The sequence below is a fragment of the Tenrec ecaudatus genome, chromosome 4 (genome assembly GCF_050624435.1).
Source record: "Tenrec ecaudatus isolate mTenEca1 chromosome 4, mTenEca1.hap1, whole genome shotgun sequence".
NCBI lineage: Eukaryota > Metazoa > Chordata > Mammalia > Afrosoricida > Tenrecidae > Tenrec > Tenrec ecaudatus.
In genome coordinates this window covers 140,158,274-140,177,930 of record NC_134533.1, presented here as the reverse complement: position 1 = coordinate 140,177,930, position 19,657 = coordinate 140,158,274, and the positions used below count along the sequence as shown (strand labels likewise).

The 19,657-nt window shown below is 44.4% G+C and overlaps 1 protein-coding gene across 1 annotated transcript in view; it reads left to right on the top strand.

Annotated features, from left to right (window-relative positions):
• Window positions 1–298: 298 nt before the first annotated feature.
• CLSTN2 (calsyntenin 2) overlaps window positions 299–19,657 on the top strand; it is a 444,486-nt gene continuing 425,127 nt past the window's right edge. The window contains exons 1-2 of the mRNA XM_075547855.1: window positions 299–323; window positions 573–695. Of these exons, the coding sequence (XP_075403970.1) occupies window positions 299–323; window positions 573–695 (148 nt within the window). The remainder of the gene's footprint in view (window positions 324–572; window positions 696–19,657) is intronic.

Sequence of the window (19,657 nt, the reverse complement as noted above, 5' to 3'; positions counted from 1 at the left end):
TGACACCGATTAGTGGTTCATATCATATGAAAAATAGAGCTTTTAACACATCTTTAATCATTGCTGTCTACATTGGGCATCCAGAAATATAAGTAGTGAGGTTTTGGTGAGACAAAGACCCATTTGTCTGAAGCAATACGCATGTTTGAGCCCCAGCATTCCCCTTACCTTTCAAGTGGTTTGGGTGAACTTCTCTGGAGCTTCCTTGCGTATAAAGTGGAAGTAACCTACCCTATGCCCCACTCAGAGTTTATGACTAAATTACAACTCTTTCTCATCAGGGCAATTCTGACTGAGCATGACAGGACGAAATAGAGCAGCCCGTGGGTTTCTCAGATGGTATTCTTTGTGGGAGAAGAAAGCCCCATTTTTCTTCTACAGAGCAGCTGCTGGTTTCAAACTGCCAGCCTCTAGCCCTGTGCCTTTGCTCAATTTTGGGCTTGTCTCCAAGGGTTCTAGGATCGGAGCCCATAATTGGATAAAGACACACTATTGATGATATGGTTATGACATAGTTACTCAAGTGATGATCTTAACAGTCATTTTGTTTGCTTTTTCCTATTGTCTTCCAGTCAACAAGCACAAGCCTTGGATTGAGACTTCGTATCATGGAGTCATAACTGAGAACAATGACACGGTTATTTTGGACCCACCGCTTGTAGCCCTGGATAAAGACGCACCAGTGCCTTTTGCAGGTAAGATCAGATGACTTCATGTGGTTGAGCTTGGCTCACTTTGGACACATCTGAGAGGATCGTCATGAAGCCCACGCCAGGGCTTGCTTGTATTGCAACCAGAGAGACGCTTGTGATGTGACAAGCTTTCTGTGTGGCTTCTCTGTCGACCTCCGTATGGTTCCTTATCACCTTCTTCTCTTGCTTCTTCTCCTTGGAGTCACTTGCATCTCTTCTTCCTAGTGACGGCTACTTGCTCACGTGGTCCCTGCAGTGGGAGAAATTGAGCTGGTGAGATTCGGAAGGGATTTCAGAAGATGACCTATTCACATGATTAATTGTGTGGTCCACGCTTCCTATTGCCCACATATCAGGGTCAGGGGAGACTTGTAGCTTGGTGGATTCAGAAGATCAAATGGGGAAGGAAGTAAAACAAAAAGATCAAGAAATTATCCAGAGGAAGGTCTGGTCCTTGAGCGTCTCTAAGGGAGTGTCTTTTGGAGGAGGAATGCCAAGGCTGAGCCATTTCATTCCCCATAGGGCTCCTTCGCCTTGTCTTCGGGGTTACCACGATTTCCTCCGCTGCTCTCCTGGAAAGGCCAGGTACCTGGAGGGCTGTTTGAAGAATCAGGATATGCCACCGTGTCTATGGATTTGGGCAAAGTGACAGGCGGGGACAGTGTTGGCAGAGGAAAGAGGGATTGGACAAAGAATTCCTGAGGATGCCTGTGTCACGAGTAATATTGTTAACATTTTATAACTGTCAGAAGAAAGACAAGAAATTTAATGAAGGTTTTCAAGATTTCTAGGAGATTGCTTTATGATAGATGGGTGCCTGGCCGAGGTTTTCACCATAAATGAAGTCTATTTTTTCTGACAGTTTGCTACATTATGAGCTACTTGGCAGGAAAAAATTGGCTCCTTTCCACTTCTAAGAGTTAAGCTTTGTAAAGAACCTATTTTCATTACAGAGCATTCGGAAGTACGGACTGAGGGGCGGGTCACGTGGGGAATTCTAGCCTTCTGCGGAGGTAAACCTATAAGCGTTCCTACGGAATGGGGGCATGGATACTCTCAGCCCTCAAAAGGCTCTTCTTTATTTTGTGTAGGATGATAACCACCCGGCTGATATTTCTTGGAGAGTTTAAAGTTGGGGAACCTCCCCAAACCCTTTCTGACCATCCTCAGAGGTCCCGGAGTGGCCATGCTCCATTGGGTCTCTAGCAAACACGTGGCTTTGAGGCTGAGCTCTGCCCTTAATCTTCTGGGTGACTTCAGTGAGTTGGTGAGCCTCTTTTTGGAACTTCTGTGGGTATAAAATGGAACTAACATGCTTTTTAATCCCAGATGGGTTTTTGGATGTGAGGCTATAATTGGGCAAATGCACTCTATTAGTGAAATGATTATGAATAAGTTATTTAAGAAAAGGTACACCCTATGTCTTTTCCACAAAAGATGAGGCCTTTTCCACAGTCTTCTGCATCAGCCTGTGGCAACCCCCACTCCTGCTCTTCTTTGACCTCACAAGGCACTGAGATTCATCAGCAATCCCCTGAAAATGGCATTTTAAAACAAGTACTAACAAAAATGTTTGGGTCCTGGACCTGTTAGTTACACATGCATTATGCACTTAAAAAATAGCCAACAGTTAGACATTGGGGGATCTTGCATAAAAATGCAGGATGTCTGTGTATCTTGATGTATCGGAGCTGAAACACCAAGAGGCTTCAAAAAGGTCTTGGAACAATCCCATTGTCTTTTCATCCTGCGTTTGTTCCAACTTTTAAACGGCCTCTCAGACAGAGCTGAGCTGTACATCCCCCTGTTTGCCTGGACACATGTTTGTAGCTGCCCCGAGTCTCTCCCTTCACTCCCAGCGGATATGTGGAGGCCCTTCCCCCTCCCCTTCCCTTTGAAATGATGGCTCCTCTTTAAAGCCTAACACAGAGAAAACCCCCAGGAAAATAAATGGGGAGTAAATGGATGCTGTAAAGCTCCTATCAGGTAAGTTTTGTATTTGAAACATGGAGTATAAAAGATCATTTCATGTCCTCGGCTGTAGGATGGACAGACAATTCATAGCATCACTGGAAGATTCTCCAAAGGATTTATTTCTTTAACGTTGGACCCCAGCAATTGCATTTACACTCAGATTTGCAGCCTGGATGTGGCATGTGCCTGCGGGCTTTCAGGAAGCTAAGGTGTGCTGCTAAGTCAAGCCCTGAGCAGTTGTTCTTATCCAAGGACAATTTCTACACACTTCCTGATATTTGTAGATGCATTAAAAAATAAGGCTAACTTAGATGCATCAGCATATAGTCTTCTGGGCACATCAAAGTAAAAAATAAAGGTGCGTCTCAGAATGGCCAGAGCTATTTTTCTCAGCGTTCTTTATGTGAGCTCCTAGAGAGGACAGAGACACCCGCCATCCATCCATGCTGCAGGCACTTATTTTGAGGCATTTATCTTTAAAAGAAAATACTGGAGATTTACTTCAGATCCCTATCATTCTCATAAAATTGAAAAATTCATATCTGTCAGCTCCATCACTTCTAGAAGGCAACTGAAGTCTTGAGTCCCCTTAGCCCCACCCCTGCCCTTAGCACCTGCTCATGTATTGTGTTTAAGTTTGTTCTAGCCCTCTCCCAGAGGCCTTGATTTCCAGTTTAGCCCAGCAGATGCGCTCCTGGCTTGTTGGAAGACAGTCCTATCCACATCATTTCTCTCTCCTGTGTTGTGCTTTTCTGGGCTGCCCCCTCACTTTTAAAACCTTCATAGGAATTATTTCCTGCACTCAGTTGCTGGTAGAATTTCATTGAGAAGGCATATGGGATCCCATGTAAGTTTCATTCAGGTAGAAGTTATGAGTGGACTTTTCCTTATGCATGTAAAATACAGAGATGTAAGCATAGCTGTCCTTGTATATCTGTGGGTTATAAGAGTGGCAAGCGTTTGTTGAGGAAATGTGGCATATATAGGGCACACCACAAAGGGAACTTCACCAAGTGTGCGTTTCCCGCCCGAGGAAAGTCTCTGCTCACACGCCAGTCTTTCCTCTCGGCACTGCTGCACCCCCTTGCTTCCAAAGGTTTCACCACACTCACAGTCCATGCGCAGTCGAATTTCCCCAGGAGCTCAGTGAAAGTGCCGGTTTCATGAAATAGTCCTTCTGCAGCCGATGAAGCAGCTGCAATATTTCTCACGCAAGGCATGCTCTCCGGGCGAACATTCGCTTGCTGATGAACAAGTTAGCACCACTTCTTTTAGTTCAACAGGTGCCCACATTTCAGATTCCTCCTTTCGAATGGGTTTCCAGAGTTGGAATTGATTAGTTGAAGCATAGGGACATCTCAAATTCCCCCAAACCTCTCCAATTGCCTTCTGGAAACGTCTGCTCTCGTGGGTTCAGTCATTCTACAGGCTTTCAAAACCCTGCCCGGGATGGGTCTACTGTCCGGTCTGAGTTACTGACTGTGGAGGAGAGACTGACTGTCCGGTCTTCATATGTAACTACTGGAAGCCCCCACCGTCAGCATTTTGATTTAATGGAGAGAATGTCTTTGTAGTTCTGTGTATAGATTCAGACATAGAAGCTTAGTAAAGCCAAGTTTCCCTTTCAGACATCCCCCCTCCGTGTTTCATAGGGGAGGTAAGTAACTCGCAGACCGGCGAAGCAGTCGGTGGGAGCCCGCTCCTGTCTTGGTGGCCTTCCCCTTGGGTTCCTGCCCCACCTTATTAGCGAAGCTGCTGCCCTCAGTCAGGGGGCCTCCCTTAGAAGTCAGTCAAGTCCCTCAGGCTCGACTTGATTCTCGGTCCCATGTCTGAGCCCTGTAGACATGACCTTCTTAGAGAATCAGATGCAGACGAATCCTTGAGCAACAATGAAAATCCTGTCCACTGCATGGCAAAAAACGATCATGAAAGCAAGCTGGGCATACTGTGAACTTATTAATTTCTCCATGAGCCCCACTGAGGCTTGTTAGGAGGCTGTGGGGACTTTTAAATTCGAAGGGAATTAGATTGCCTTTCAGAGATAATAGAACTTCTCATTTGTCTACATTGTGCCAGTGTGGACTTGTCTTTTAGAAGGACAAGGCTGCAGAGAATGATCAGGCATAATTGGCTGCCTTCTCGGGCTGGGAGACTCTCTGAAGGCTGCCTAGAAAGCTGCCTGGGATGTGGGTGGACTGGCTCTGATTAGCTGGCTGAAGTGCTGGTTACCGCATGGGATGCTCTCCCCCCTGGTTAACTCCACTTGTCCCCCCCTGTTCTCCTCACCGTCTGTCCATCTGTCTGCCCCTTATCTTTGGACCCACCAGGTCTTAGTGGCCCAGTGGCAGATGGCTTGCATGGCCACAGTGTCACATGGTAGGAAGAGATAGCAGAGGTGGGAGGGAGCTCAGCCACTTCCTAACTGACTGATCTCAGATGGTTACTTAGCCCCTCTGAGGGCCACTCGTTCACATTTAAAATGGAGGGAATCTGAGTCCCTCGCTCCAGGGTTATAAAAGGGCAGCCAGGAGGAGGTAATAAACCACAGCTCTGGTGACCATAGCAAGAGCAACAGTGATTCTCTTCTTCATTGACCTGTAAGTGTCGTATTCTCTGTACATTGACTGGGATGAGGTCATTGCAACGTGTAATAGTGATGTGGAGCAAAGAAGCAAAGTCACTCACTTGTGCCATCCTGCTCTATTACCCAGGGTGGGCCGGGGTGAGGGGTGTTAGTGTAGTGTGGGATGGACACTCTGGGTGAAAATGGTTGGTAAATTGTGTATCTCACTGCCATCGAGTCAGTGCCGGCTCATAGAGACCATCTAGCACAGGATAGAACTGCCATCCTGGGTTTCTGAGACTAGCTCTTTTCCTGAGTAGAAAGCCTCCTCTTTCTCCAGTGACTTGTACAGTACTCTATAAAGATTAGTTAGTTGGTATCATTTTCATATGTGCTACCTGTACCTTCTTCTGGTGGAGCAATCTGTTAGTTTCAAAGTATACTTTCAGACATTCAAAGCTCAGCTGTAAGGGGGCTTCACAACATTTGTGGTAAAATTCTCTTTCTATTTCATTTTTTCACACACCTTCTGAAGTCCTCTGGTCTATGTGTCATTTCACTACATGCACACACAAACACACATTTGTGTAACCAACTGCATCTACAAACAGCAGCAGGCCTCCCACCAACCTTGTGAGACAGGTGGGTCAGCTATTATGATTCTGTTGTGCAAACGAACACATTGCAACTTAAGTGAAGCTAGGTCATCCCATCCCTGCCCCCCATTTCCCAAGCCTGGGGCCCAGAGTCCTGCTTTCTGCCTCTTCAGCCCATCTCTCACTGGCATTTGCACATGTGCCTGGAAACAGAGCTAAGTATTATACCGAATCTCATGTGAGAGCATTGCTCTTTTTCTAATCTCTCTGTGACATCAAGGATACAACACACAGTTTTGGATGTTCAAGATGTCTTCAACACATCACAAATATTTGATAATCTCTCTTTTTGATAAAACTGGAGCAAGCTGTCTCAGAGACTTCCACAAGCAAAGGCATCACACTACACTTCTAATGGCACTCTGTTGTATTTTATCCAGGTTAGTTTTTATTTGAAGCAAGTATTACCTGGCTTTAAAAAATTTTTATTTTCAGTGACATTCTTTTTCAATAAAATCTAGGTTGATTTTGTTTTGTTTTGGTTCCCAAGAAACTCAATTTAAATAAACATTTTAAGCAAATAAGAATTTGGTTAGTGTACAGCACTAGCAAAAACTATGAGAAAGATATATGACCAAGTAAACTGTGGGTCCATGTAGCATGGCCACATCCAGGCCCCACTCCTGCATCCATAGCCCTCACTAACTGCATATGGGCCTTTGCCAGTTCACCCTGTTCCATCGTCCCCTGAGCTTCCATCCCAATAGCAGGTAAACCACCTGTGTCAGCCTCATGCCTAGTGGGCTTCTGCATTCCAAGTTGTTTTGTTTGGGTTCACTTCCAAAGGCCCAAAGGACAGTGCCTCCTGTTGTCCCCACCTTGCACTTGAGCATTTCTCTGGCCTCAGCCAGAAGTCAGTCCGTAGCTGTTGCTACAGAGAATTAGATTCAGTTTCCCCAGGAACCTGGGCTACTGCACCAGACCTCACAAAGTGGTAATCAAAAGGAAGCAAGAAGTCAGGAAATGACCTCTATTTATTGTAGGGCATGCAAACACTCCTACAAAGTATAAAGAATATAAAATTAAAAGCATTCATACAACCAAGACACAGAGAGTGGTTGCTAGTCTCTTTCTCTCTCTCTCTCTCTCTCTCTCTCTCTCTCTCTCTCTCTCTCTCTCTCTCTCTCTTTCTCTGTCTCTCATATTGATCGAGATGTCTTTAAAATGTTTTTGGAATGATTGACTTATCTTCTAATTCCATTTGCCCATGAACTTTTGAAGCCCTCTTGTATATACATAGACATACATATACCTACATATGTGCGTACCCACATGCATACACACATACATGCATACATTAAGGAGCTCTGGTGGCCCAATAGTTAAGTGAATCGACCAAGCAGGGAGAGACCTGGTGATTTGTTCTCCAAATGATGACAATCTAGAAGATGCCAGGGGCCATCGTACTCTGCCCCATAAGTTTGCTTTGAGTCACAGCTCGACTCAACAGCTCCTAAAAATAGCAGCATACATGCAGGTGTGGGTCACACAGAACCACATCTATGTGAACAAAGGTTCTGCGTCTTTGCATTTTCATTCATTACAAGTATTTTCCACGTTGATTAAAACTTTTTTTTCAAAAATATCATTTAAGTGACAACATATAATGCTCCAACTTGCTACCATTTGGAGTATCATTCTTCTACCATCCTAGCTAAAAACAAAATCCACTGCCATTGAAGCAATTCTGATTCGTAACAACCCTATACAGAGAGTCTGTATCTGTTGCAGTTACTGAGACTTTACATCTTTACAGGAGCAGACACCCCCATCCTTCTCCAGTAGGGCTTGAACCAGCAACCTGCTGTTAGCAGCCACAGTTTAACCCACACTGTCCCCAGAGCTCCTTAGATAGTACGAGAAAAACACACAAAGATGGTTCTTTTTCACTGCGGGACAGAGGGAGATTGTGCTGTCACAGGCTTTGCTGATGCAGTCCGTGTTGTCCAGTTTCAGAGCCGATGGTAATGTGCAGACTAGACGGAGGAGGAAGGCCTGGAATTCCCGTGCCTGTAATGAGCACACTATCCCCGGTAGGCCGTTCTCCCTGGGAATCTCACTCCACCCCACCACAGTGACTCGAACCTAGGGGCTTCCAGTTGGAGGCAGTGTGTGAACTGCAGGCTCATCGGGGCAATACAGGAGTTTTATTAAGACTGAAACCAAAACAAACAAACAAAACCCTGAGGAGTCAAGAACCAGCAAACAGTTGATGAGCAGGCACACCCAGTGAGGTTGATGCTTGTGATCTTTAGGTAGATGACGATGAACTTGATTTCATTGATGCTGGAGAGGGTTGCTAGACAGCTGAAGAAAGAAACCATTGATGCCTGTGTCACTCTGGGATTAAAGTGTATTTTTCACTCTAACCTTAGAGTCTCTTGTTTCTGACAGTTTGTGCCCTGGATGGTGATTGAGATGGGATTGGGGCACAGGTGGGTCCTTTTTAGGCTCTCCCACGAGGGACAAACATTCATCTCATTTATTTCCTTTCACACATTTTACTTCTCCCTCTGTTCTGCGATTGGCAGGTCAGTTCAGGAAGCGGTTCTCAGCTTCCTTGGGTGGACACATAGGCATGGTGCCCGGCCAGAGCACAGAGCTTATGAAGTGGACAAAAGGCTGGTGTCAGGCCTCATTTGTCCCCATCTGTCCCACATCGCTGTACAGAAAACAGCGTGCACACAACAACCACTAAGAACTAGCAGACATCCATTGGGCATTACCCAGCACCAGGCACCGTACGAGGTCTTCTACAGGTCTTGCCCTCTTGTTTTCCCAGCATTGCCAAGATTCCTACTGTAGGCCTGATTCTGTGATGTGTGCGGGACTCAGTCGAAATAGCCAACTTGTAATTCTGACCCACACCTATTAATTCATTATAATTCGGCATAAAAAATAGAGATGACATGGGGCCAATGCATTTCAGCTGTAAGAGACCAGCTGGAGAAAAGGGTTACAGGTGAAGCTTTTGGGGAGCTGCAAATGGCAGGAGCTACCAGCAGAGAAAGGGGAGGGCAGCTGTCCCCAGGGAGAAGCAGGTTTGGCAGGGCAGAGAATGCCCAACAGCCCATGAGTGGGACAAGATCCCCATTTGCTGAGTGGCCCTGGTGGCCTGGTTTGTCATGAGGTTTTCCTCATTATTGCACTTGTACCTTGGTTTTTTTCCTGGGAAGGGGGAATAAATCCCTGCCCTAAGAGCCCCCAAGAGTGACTGAAAATCCTGAGTTTCTGTTGTGGTCACGGGACAGCACCTAAGCTCGGGCTGCAGAAAGCTCAGACATGGAGTCTCTTCTGGGTAGTTCTCGCAGTTAGGGATGCAACCCGCCCAGTGACATGCCAGAAAAAGACCCGGAAACCTCCTTCCAGGAGGGCCCAGCCATGACGGCTCTATGAAGCATTTCTACTCTGGAACTCGGAGTCTCAGGGATAGAATTGACTCAACAGGCACTGGCCTGGCTTGGTATGGAGAAGACTGGACTGGGAGGTCGAAACCTTCAGGGAGAGCCTCTCCAAAAGCTCTAGCTGGAGATAATCATAGTGAAATCAATGGCTATTGGAAACCAGCTCCAGCTCTCAGGAATGGGGTCATTTAATAGCCGTGCTTAGACCAGTTCATTCTGATTCACATCCCTTCTCCAGAAGCCATTTTTGTGGTTTCCTATAGTGGCCTGGAATTGGAGAGCCCCCACAAATATTCATCATGATCTTGGATTTGTTAGGTCAAGGATGTTACTGCAACGGGACTTTGGAGGTCTATGAATGTAAGTCCTAAATGTTTTGGAATCATTGGAAATCCCAAATCAAAGAACAGGAGTAGAATCTGGCATTTACAGTTCTTTCTGTTTGGCAAAGCGTCCAGAGTGAGATCCCTGAATACCTTGGCATGAGTTCAGAGCTTGGTTTTATGATCTTGTAAGCACAGACGAGGCATCAAAGGCCAGCTGTCCCCCATGAACCTTGACCGTCTAAATAAACTAATTACTTTTTATGAGCTATCCTTTCAGAGGTTTGAGAGAGAGCCTATTAAGCCAAGTTCAATATGATCTACAAACTTGAAGAATGATTATTATTTATCCATGTTCCAGCTGAGTGCCATGAAATGACATCCATTGCAATGGCTGGCTTGGGTGGCCACAGACTTAATTAAAATACCATCCTCTTTATTTATTATTTCTGCCCCATCATGATGCCAACAGCAAATTAGGGCAGTAAGGATGATAAAAACTGAATTTGAAAAGTTAGGTCACCGCAGTAACTGGCCCTGCCTCAATGCCAGTAGGTTGAAGCTCATCAGGGGCCACTCCTCGTCTTCTCTGTCTCTGAGGTCATTGCTCTTGGCCCTTTCCTTTGCTTTGCATGAGTCTCTCTCGACTTTCTAAAGAGGTGAGCTTGCAGATCAAGCTCTTGCTGCAGCCTCTACCTCTGTTGTGCCTCCACCTCAATTGCTCCTTGAACACTCCACTTGGCAGCCGTCCCTGTTTTGTAGCTGCAATGGCCCCTAGGTGCCACAATTGGTGGCGCTCAGCGACTAACCTAAGGTTTGGCAGTTCGAATCTACCCAATGGGGTCATGGAAGAAAGTTCTGATAATCTGATCTTGTAAAAATAACTACAGTTTTTTAAAAAAACATCTGAAATGAATAACCTAAGCTCCTATTTTGAAAATCTAGAAATAAGAATAGCAAAATAATTCAAACAATCTGAATGAATTGAATGAAGGAAATAATTTTTAAAAAGAACAAAAGTAAATGAAAGAAAAATAAAAACCCAATGGGGAAAATCAATAAAATAAAAGATTGATTTCTTCAAAAAGATCGATAAAATTGACCAACTTCTAGCAAGATTGGAAAGTACAAAAGGAGAGATGACACAAATAGCTAATATCAGAAATGAACTGATGAAGAGTGCATGGGGTGGAAGACAGGATGTCAGTGTAGAGGGGTCTGGATCAGGAGTCACAGTGGCAGTGGAGAGGTGGCTGATCCGAAGCAGGTAGCCTCAGATGGCCGCTTGCACCCTCCCCTAGCTAGCTGCATGTACTGGATTCCACTTGAAGTTAGGAATGGAGTGTGAAAGGTTCTGCCATGGATAGACATGTCCTTTTGTAATGTATTTATTTAGCCCTATAAATTTTCCTTTCAGAACTGCTTTTGTTGGTCTCACATATTTTGATGTTTTATTTACATTTAGATTGATGCATTTTGAAAAAAAGTGCATTAGGCTGATGCATTTAAAGGCCAATATTGTTAGGCCAAGTTGACCAGAGAAACAAATCCAATTACATGCATATACGTGTAAGAATGAACTTTATATTAAGAAATAATTGTACATAAGGAAAACATGCCAGCCCAGTCCAACTCAAGTCTGATCACTCTTCAGACTCACGCAGACCCATGCAATGATGTAGAATGCAGGAATATCACAGGTTGGTGGGTGAAAAGTCCTGTGGACCCAAGGGTGGTGGACACATCTCCAGAACTCTGGCAGCAACCAGAGTCCACCAGCAGGAAGGTGAAGGCAGAGAGGGAGAGAGGGAGGTTCCGAAGGGCCCTCCTTCTGAGGAGGCCATGCCCACAAGGAGTCACCATTAGGCTCCACCCCTACACATACATATTCATGTTGATGTGAAATTATGTAACCATCACACCCAGAGAGCTATTCAGAAGATTGTGGTTTGTTTCCAGGTGTTTCCTTTGTGTTACTGATTTATTGATTGAGTCCATTCTGATTGGAGAATATATTTTGTATGACTGCATCTTTCTGACTGTGTCGAGGTTTGTTTTCCAGACCAGGATATGACCTGTATTATCTGGAAGATGGAAAGGAGTGTGCCGTTTTCTGGTTGGGGTGACGTATTATAGAAATGTCCGTTAATCCTGTCAGTTGAGAGTGTTCGTGAGCTCTGAATTCTCGGTGGCTTTCTGTCATTATTCCATCGATTTTTTGAGCAAGGAGTATTGCAATCTCTAACGCTAATATGGGTCTATCTACGTGTGCTTTCAGCTCTATCCATGTTTGCTTCATATGATTAATAGATCTGTTGTATCATTCATAGACATTTCGGGCTGTTATACCTTCTTGGTAGATTAGCCAAATTATCATTATCCATGCCATTATAATGTCATTCTCTGGTAATTGTCTTTGCTCTGAAATTTACTTTAGCTAATGTCACCACATCTCTTTCCTTTTCAGTAATGTTTGCATGGTATATTTTTTCCCTTTCAACTCGGCTATATCATTATACTGGAGATAGATTCTTATGGACTGCATGTAGTTGGCTCTTGCATCTTCATCCATTCATCCATATCTCTGTCTTTTAATTGGTGTATTTAAGATGTTTTGTACAAATAGCACCAAGTATAAAAATGACTTGTTGGCCATATTGTGGTGTGACCTCGCTGCACACCTTTACAAGGGAATGAGAGAGAATCAGTGTCGGCAACAACAGCCCAGGCTGGATTCCGACAAGGTGGACGTCACACATACCTCCTACGTTAAGCCTTGTGACCCGCTCTAGCGTCGGCTGGTCCCTCTACCGCAGTCTCCGCTTCTCTGCTGGGCTTGATAGTGGTTGAAATGGCCACACAGAACGCATAAACCATCCTCAATCACTTGGAAAGGAGAGTTGTAGAAGTCCCTGTCAGTTACTCGACCATTTATCAGATTCCACTGTGGTTTCCAGGAGCATGCACAGCGATTAAGTGCTTGGATGCAGACAGAAGCATAGCAGTTTGAACGAGAAGGTGGGCAGTTTGAACCCTTCAGCTCCTCTATAGGGCAAAGGTGCAGCAGTGTGCATCTGCCTCGATGAACGTCACACCTTGGGATGGGATGTCCTAATCTGTCCCATAGGGTGACTGCGAATCAGAACTCATTCAGTAGTAATGAGTATTGAATAGCATTTTGAGTGTTAAACTACTGCATAACTTTCTTAATGGTTATTCTAGGTATAGATGACATATATATAAATTATCGTGGTTACTGGCTCTATCATTTTAGCAGTTTGAGGACAGAATAGAACACCTCCTCTTGTGAATGGATTTTGAGCTACCATTTAGCTGTAAGCACTAGTCTAAGAACAATACATTCTTATGTGACCCTGCTTGATACGTACCCTCATGATAGGGCTATTGAAGATACGGCGCTATAGTAAAGTTTGACAAAGAAATCACATGATGCCGAGCGATCAGGAAGATTAGTGACTGGGATCTTTACAGCTTGTCTTCAGACAAGCAGCCATCTCAGTGTGGTGTCAGGTAGGCCCACATGGAAGAAGCACACCAGCCTGTGTGAGCCAAGGACTGTAAACAGTAAAACCCAAGGCTAGAGGAGGGAATTGTATTAGAGCTTGAATTCTGAGCCCCACTGTGTGGAAGAATGGGATGACACTGACACCCCCAAATCCAGTTTCAGAGTCCCCATGTGGATTAAACCTCTGATTAATTCCCTCTGAGCATTGACCAGGAATGTGAATAGACTTGCCCTCAGACAGAATGCATTGGGATGTAGAAGAATGAAGGTTAAAATTTAACACTTATCATTTCTTTTCCCTTTTGGCTCATTTAAAATGTGTTCTACTTTTCATCATTTTCTGATTTCTTTTGAATTGAGTTTTTCTGTTTTGTTGGGTGTTTGTTTTTTAATGTGTGATTTTCTTTATATTAAATCTAGGATAGATAAATGTATAAAGAAAGTAACCAGGTTAATAGTGTCTTGTGTTTATGGCAAGGGAGATTGAGTGGGGTGGGGATGGGGAACTAATAATAATGAGTACAAGAATGAAGAAAATGTTTTAAAATTTTAGTGATTATTGCACAACTCTTTTAATATAGTTAAGCCCACTAATTGGATGGTATATGAATTTCATGCTAATAAAACTTAAAAATAGTAGGAAAATGATTTATACAAAGAAGATACTGAGACCAATCTGCTGCTATTGTACTTTATTTAATACCTGTAATTATTTAAAATATTAATGTTAGCTAAGACTCTTTTATTCATACTACTTGAATAGTCTTTTTTAAAATTATTATTCCAAAGTGGTTTAAATTTCAAACTGTATCATCCTCCCAAAATGTGCATTTTCCATGCTTAGAATCACATCAGATATTATTATAATTTTTACCTCAATGTCAAATATTATTTTGAGAAGCAAAGAGGAACAGGAAAGGTTATAGTACCCATATTTTTACTAATTGTGTTTGTGTTAGTTTGGATAGACTAGAGAAACAAAGTCGTAGACAGGTGTATATAAGAAAGGGTTCTATATACAAAAGCAGTTGAATATTGAGCAAACACCCCAGCTCAGTCCAGATCAAGTTCATAAGTCTCATATTAGTCCATATGTCTGACATCAATCTATAAAGTCCTCTGCAGACTCAAGGAACACATGCAATGGTGCCTAATGCAGGAAGATCACAGGCCAGTGGGTGGGAAGTCTTGTAGATCCAGTGGCGTTGTAACCATCTCAGCGCTGGCTTCTTCCGGTCAAGGGTTCTGGCTACATCAGGGTTGGTCCATGTGGCTACTCCTCAGGGATGTCTCCCAAGGAGTCCGCCTCGTCAGCAGAGAGTCTCCAAGGAAGTGAGCTGAGAGACAGAGAAGTGTCTCCTGCCTCCCAAGAGGAAACACCTGAATTCCCAGAATTCTCAGGAGAAGGCCGTGCCCACACAAGAGGCCTCCTGGGTTATATGTTGAAGGACAGGCCAGCCTCCACCCCTTCACTTGTAATCCTCGCAAATTGACCCAAGATGACGTAACCACCACAGGTTCTTTCTTCTTTCCTGGTATTACAGGTACTTTCTTTTGTGATTTCCTTCCTGTTCAGAAACGTTCTTTCACCATTCTAGCCTGGTAGAGTGCGGAAACACATCTCTTAGTTTGCCTTCATCTGAAAATGTCGGGATATCCCTAATTCTTAAAGGAAATTTTTGCTGGGTATAGGATTCTAGGATGATATTTCTTTTCTTTTGACCCTTGGGAAAAACCTTTCATGTCCCTTCTGCCCAACGATCGTGGTTTCTGACATGAAATCTGCTGTCATCTTAACTAATATGCCCCTATAGGTGAGGTGTCACTGTGCTTCTGTCAGGAATTTTTTTCTTGAGTTTTCAGAAGACTAATTGTGATGGGTCTTGGCATAATTTTCTTTGGGGTTCACTCAGCTATTTTATTCTGTAGGTATAAATAGTACTCTTGCCAAGTTTGAAATGTTTTCTATTTCTTTGTGTATTTTCTCAACCTCATTCTCTTTCTTCATCTGGAACTCAAATACACTCAAGTTCTGCTCACAGTTTCTTCTTGTTTTTTTTTTTGCATTTTTATCCCTATCTTCCAAGGTACTGATACTTTCTTCTGCCCCTCCATTCAGCCCAACCACTGAATTCTTTGAATATTATTGCATTTTTAGTACTGAAATATTCATTTGGGGGTTTTAAATATATGTATATATTTACTAGACTTTGTTTCTTTACTGAGACTTTTCAATCCTTTTTGTGATGCATGCATTTGTAATTGAGCTTTGAAGCACTTTTATCATTGCTATTTTAAAATCTTTGTAAAATACTTTCAATATATCTGTCACCTTGGTGTTGACATCTCTCAATTGTCTTTTTCACTTTGTCTGTGACCTTCTTTGTGTGGTGAGTGATTTTCCATTGAGGCTTTGAATCTTACTTAAACTTCTGTTTCAATAAATTTTCTCTGACAGTGGTCTAGTTGGAGAAAATGTGGTCCCTGCTTGTTACTTCTAGACTGAAGTAGAAGTCAAGGTTCTATATTGGCTTGCCATCGCTGGTTGTAACATTCTTAGTGCTCTTGGTTTGGGGTGTAGTTTCAGCTTCCCAGGTAGTCTCCAGTGACACTGTTGTGGAGGTGAGCTGCTTACAGTTGGATGATAGTGTGACTCTGCACTCTGCCGTAGGCCTTCTCAGACACCATCCCAGCACTCAAAGCCCAAACTCTCTCCCATTGAGTCAACGGTGACTAAAATTACAAGGTCCTTTCTTTTGTGGTGTCCTTCCTGTTACATAGAGTCTAAAGGACAGGGTAGCACTGCCCCCATGGGTTTCCCAGACAAACCTTTATGAGAGTAGAAAGCCTCACCTTTCTCCCACAGAGCAGGTGGTAGTCCAACACATTACTGTCAGGTGAGGCTGGATGTCCATGCTCTGCATGTGGTCTCAGCACACAATGTGTGTGTGTGTGTGTGTGTGTGTGTGTGTGTGTGTGTAAATATAGGGCTATTCTGGTTATAACTTGGTAGCAATGAAGGTTTCTGCTCCTCCTTGACTGTCAGGGGTATTTGGATACCTCATTAAATGCTAATTTTTATTTTATTTCTATAGAATTATTCCAGAGTAGAGTAGTTACTGTCTGCAATCCTTATTTCTACATCGTGCCTTTGCTGATCCTCTGGCAGAGAAAGCAGGCTTTTGGGGAACCTATTTTGCCTGCACTTGTTAGTTAGATGTGCTGGTGTTCCGGTCCAAGGAGACTCAGCCTCCTGCCGCGCCTTGGGTTCTGCTCTTTCGACTGGCCGGCTCTCTTCCCTCCATCTGTGCAGGTTGCTTATGCTTGCTCTATGCATCACATTTAATTTTTTAGTTGTATTTAGTGGAGCAATAGCAAAAACCTTTTTTTTTCTTAATCCAGAAATGTAAGCCTATAGTTTCCATAACTGCTTTTTTTTTTTTCAAAAGAAGCTAGAAAGTTAAGAGTTTGATGTGAAATTGTCAAATGTTTACATGGAGGCAATTAATCTTGTCTAAGAACAACATCTGGGGACAGCCGCTTAGCTCTGATGGCAACTAGAGAGAAAAAGCAGGCAGTGCTTGCCCTCCCCAGGGCATCCTGGTCTGGTCAGGATGGCCTTGGTCAGAGATCGCTGAGCATTTTTAAACCTAATGACAAGGAAAAGCAGGGAATGGCAAGGGGCAGGGGGATCTAGAGACAGGGATATGAAAGTCAAGGAGACGGAGCGTTACAGCATCAGCCATGCGTGACATCACCTCTGAACAGGGACAGGGATGGAAGACTGGGTCTGGCCCAGTTGTCACAGCAGGGCCTTGCCTGGTCAAATCAGGATTGCTTGACAGGCCTGGAATGGAATGAACACCGCTCATCAATTCTAGAGAGAAAGGAGGCCGGAGTAGATCCGAGAAGTAGATCAAAGACATATTCCTTCAACTCTCCTAGGTCCTCAAAGTGGGTCTGACATAGTTCGTCTTGACTCTGCAGAGTCACGTGTTTTCAAGCCCTTGGACATGCCCTGTGGTGGGGATGGGCATGGCGAGGGGTGACCAGGACAGTACGAGCTACAGTGCTCCGGCTTCGCCTACTGGGGTGTATTGAGGTGATGCACACACACATACGTTATGGGGTGGAGTCGAAGTTTTAAAAGTCCAGAATTCAAGTTTCTGTTTGTCTTCGGAGGTGAACATTATCTGTGATCACAATAGCAACATGTTTATTTTATTTTGAAAAACTACAGCTTCTCTCTTCCTCCTCCACCCCAGGCCTTTTCTGTCTCAAAGCCTAGAAGTCCTCAGAGGTCTTCTGCAATTCCACAGTTTTTATGAGTTTCAGCAATAAAAGCAGTTGACTTGCTCAGCTAGGAAAAGGAATGATAAATACTAATTGAATTTTACTTTGCAGAATCCTGCAGCTGGCGATAAGGAAGCTTAAAGACATGACAAAAGCAAACAAATAGCCCAGACTTGTTTTGCGGCAAGGTACATACAGCAGTGCCTGCCTGGCACGGGGCTCCACTTTTCTCCAAATGGGAGAAGGCCGTGTTTGCAGCTCATCGCTGCCAAGGGAGGGGTGCCATCTGGGGAATGTTTGGTCAGGGTGGTACAGCACACTGCGGAGGGGAGACAGGGTTAGCTGGATATGGACAGCCTGGCCCTGGTGTCCATCACATCTGGTAAGGATAATAGCAATGAACGGTCATTAGCAGCCTTCTGTGAGGCTAGGACTGTGCTGCTGGCTTAGCACACGAAACCATCCACCGTCACAGTTCACCAAGCACAGGAGCCTGTAGAGCCGACATGACTTGTGCTGTACAGTGAGGCGATGGGGGCTCAGTCAGATTCAGTGACTTGCAGAGGTCAAGCCATCAGGTAAATGTAGAGGCAGGGTTCATGGAGAGCAGGAAATGGGGTACAACATGCATTCAGTTTCCTGGTTCTCCACAGGGAGTCATTGTGCCCCAGCACTGACATTTGGGTTGTCTGGAGAAGCTTTTTGACGATCACAGCTGGGAGCAGACCAGGGATGCTGATAAACATCCTACAATACACAGGCCAGCACTTCACAACAAAGAGCTGTGTGAACCAAAATGCCAGTAGTGTTGAGATAGAGAACCACTGGTTTAGAATGCAGGAAGGTCTTTGGTTGGTGCAAATAGTTCAGTGCTCCGCTACTATCCAAAATGTTTGATTTTTCAAATCTACCCAGAGGTGCCTCAGAAGAAAGGTCTGGTGATCTAAATCTAAGAACTCACTCTTACTGACACTGAGTCAATTCCAACTCAGCAATCCTATAGGGCAGAGCAGGACTGCTCCTGTGGGTTTCTGCGGCTATCGCTCTTCACTAGAGGAAAGCCTCATCTTTCTCCCTTAGAGCTGCTGGTAGTTTCAAACTGCTGACATCGTGATAGAAGCTCTACACGTAACTAACCCACTAGGTCACGGATGCTCCATGTCCAAGAAACCAGCCGCTGAAAATAAGCCCTGTGTGCAATTCTACTCTGAGGCAGACACGGTGATCGCGTGAGTCAGAATTCACTCAGTAGCAGCTGAATCATCTAAGAAGGTACGAGACTAGGGGTTTAGTCTGTTCTCTGCATCCAGTGCAGGAGGTGTCCTTAGAAAACATGATCTATTTTCTCCAGCACGAAGTGAGGAGTTCACTTTTGTATAAATTAAAGGGCAGGACTGTCTGGCCGGAAGATGCCTCATTATTCTGTGGGGCCTCAGAGACTTTAGGATTCTACATGTGGTTCTTAGAGCGGTCTCTGGAATGCCCTTGAACATTGTGAGAAGTTTGCGCAAAAACAGCGGAGGGCTTTTGGAAGGCATCAGTGACTACTCGGTGAAGACGCCGGCGATGTTAAAAGCGCCTTCCCATTGCTTCAGCGTTGAGGCTTAGCTTAACTTTGAACTTCGTTCCCATAGCTAGCTTGCCCATTCTGACGGTATTTACTTGGAGCTTACCCAGCTTCCTCTTCATGGCAGGGTGCTGTCTCTGGGAAAGGCACACCAGCTAAGAGCTAAGGCACCTGTGTTACCAAAAGTTGTCCGCATTATGAGCGTACGGCCTTTGCAACCACAATGGCAGAACCTTCCGAACGGTCAGACCGCATGATCGCCTCCTGAGGCTTGATTCTCCTGGCTTGAGCCCAGCTGGCCAGGAGAGATCAAAGGGACAACTTACTGAAACAGAAAACTACTCAAGGGCCCAAATAAGTTCGTGGTCACACACAAACAGGCACAGACTAGCATGGAGGCAGATTAACCCACACACTTGCCTGTGGGTTAAATCTTCCAAACACTTGTGTTGGATTTATGAAGAATTCACATTCTTCAGTGGTTTGTAAAATTGTGGAAAACAGGCTTTCCATGTGTTTAAGATTCATTGCTATTACTGTTTCAAAAGTCAGGGCGGTAAAGACCAGTGGATCGAACTGAGTCACAAGAACGGCACTGCTGTGACCCAAGACGTGGTGGGCTGGAGCTGAAGCACTAGGCGGTATGAGCTGAATTACTT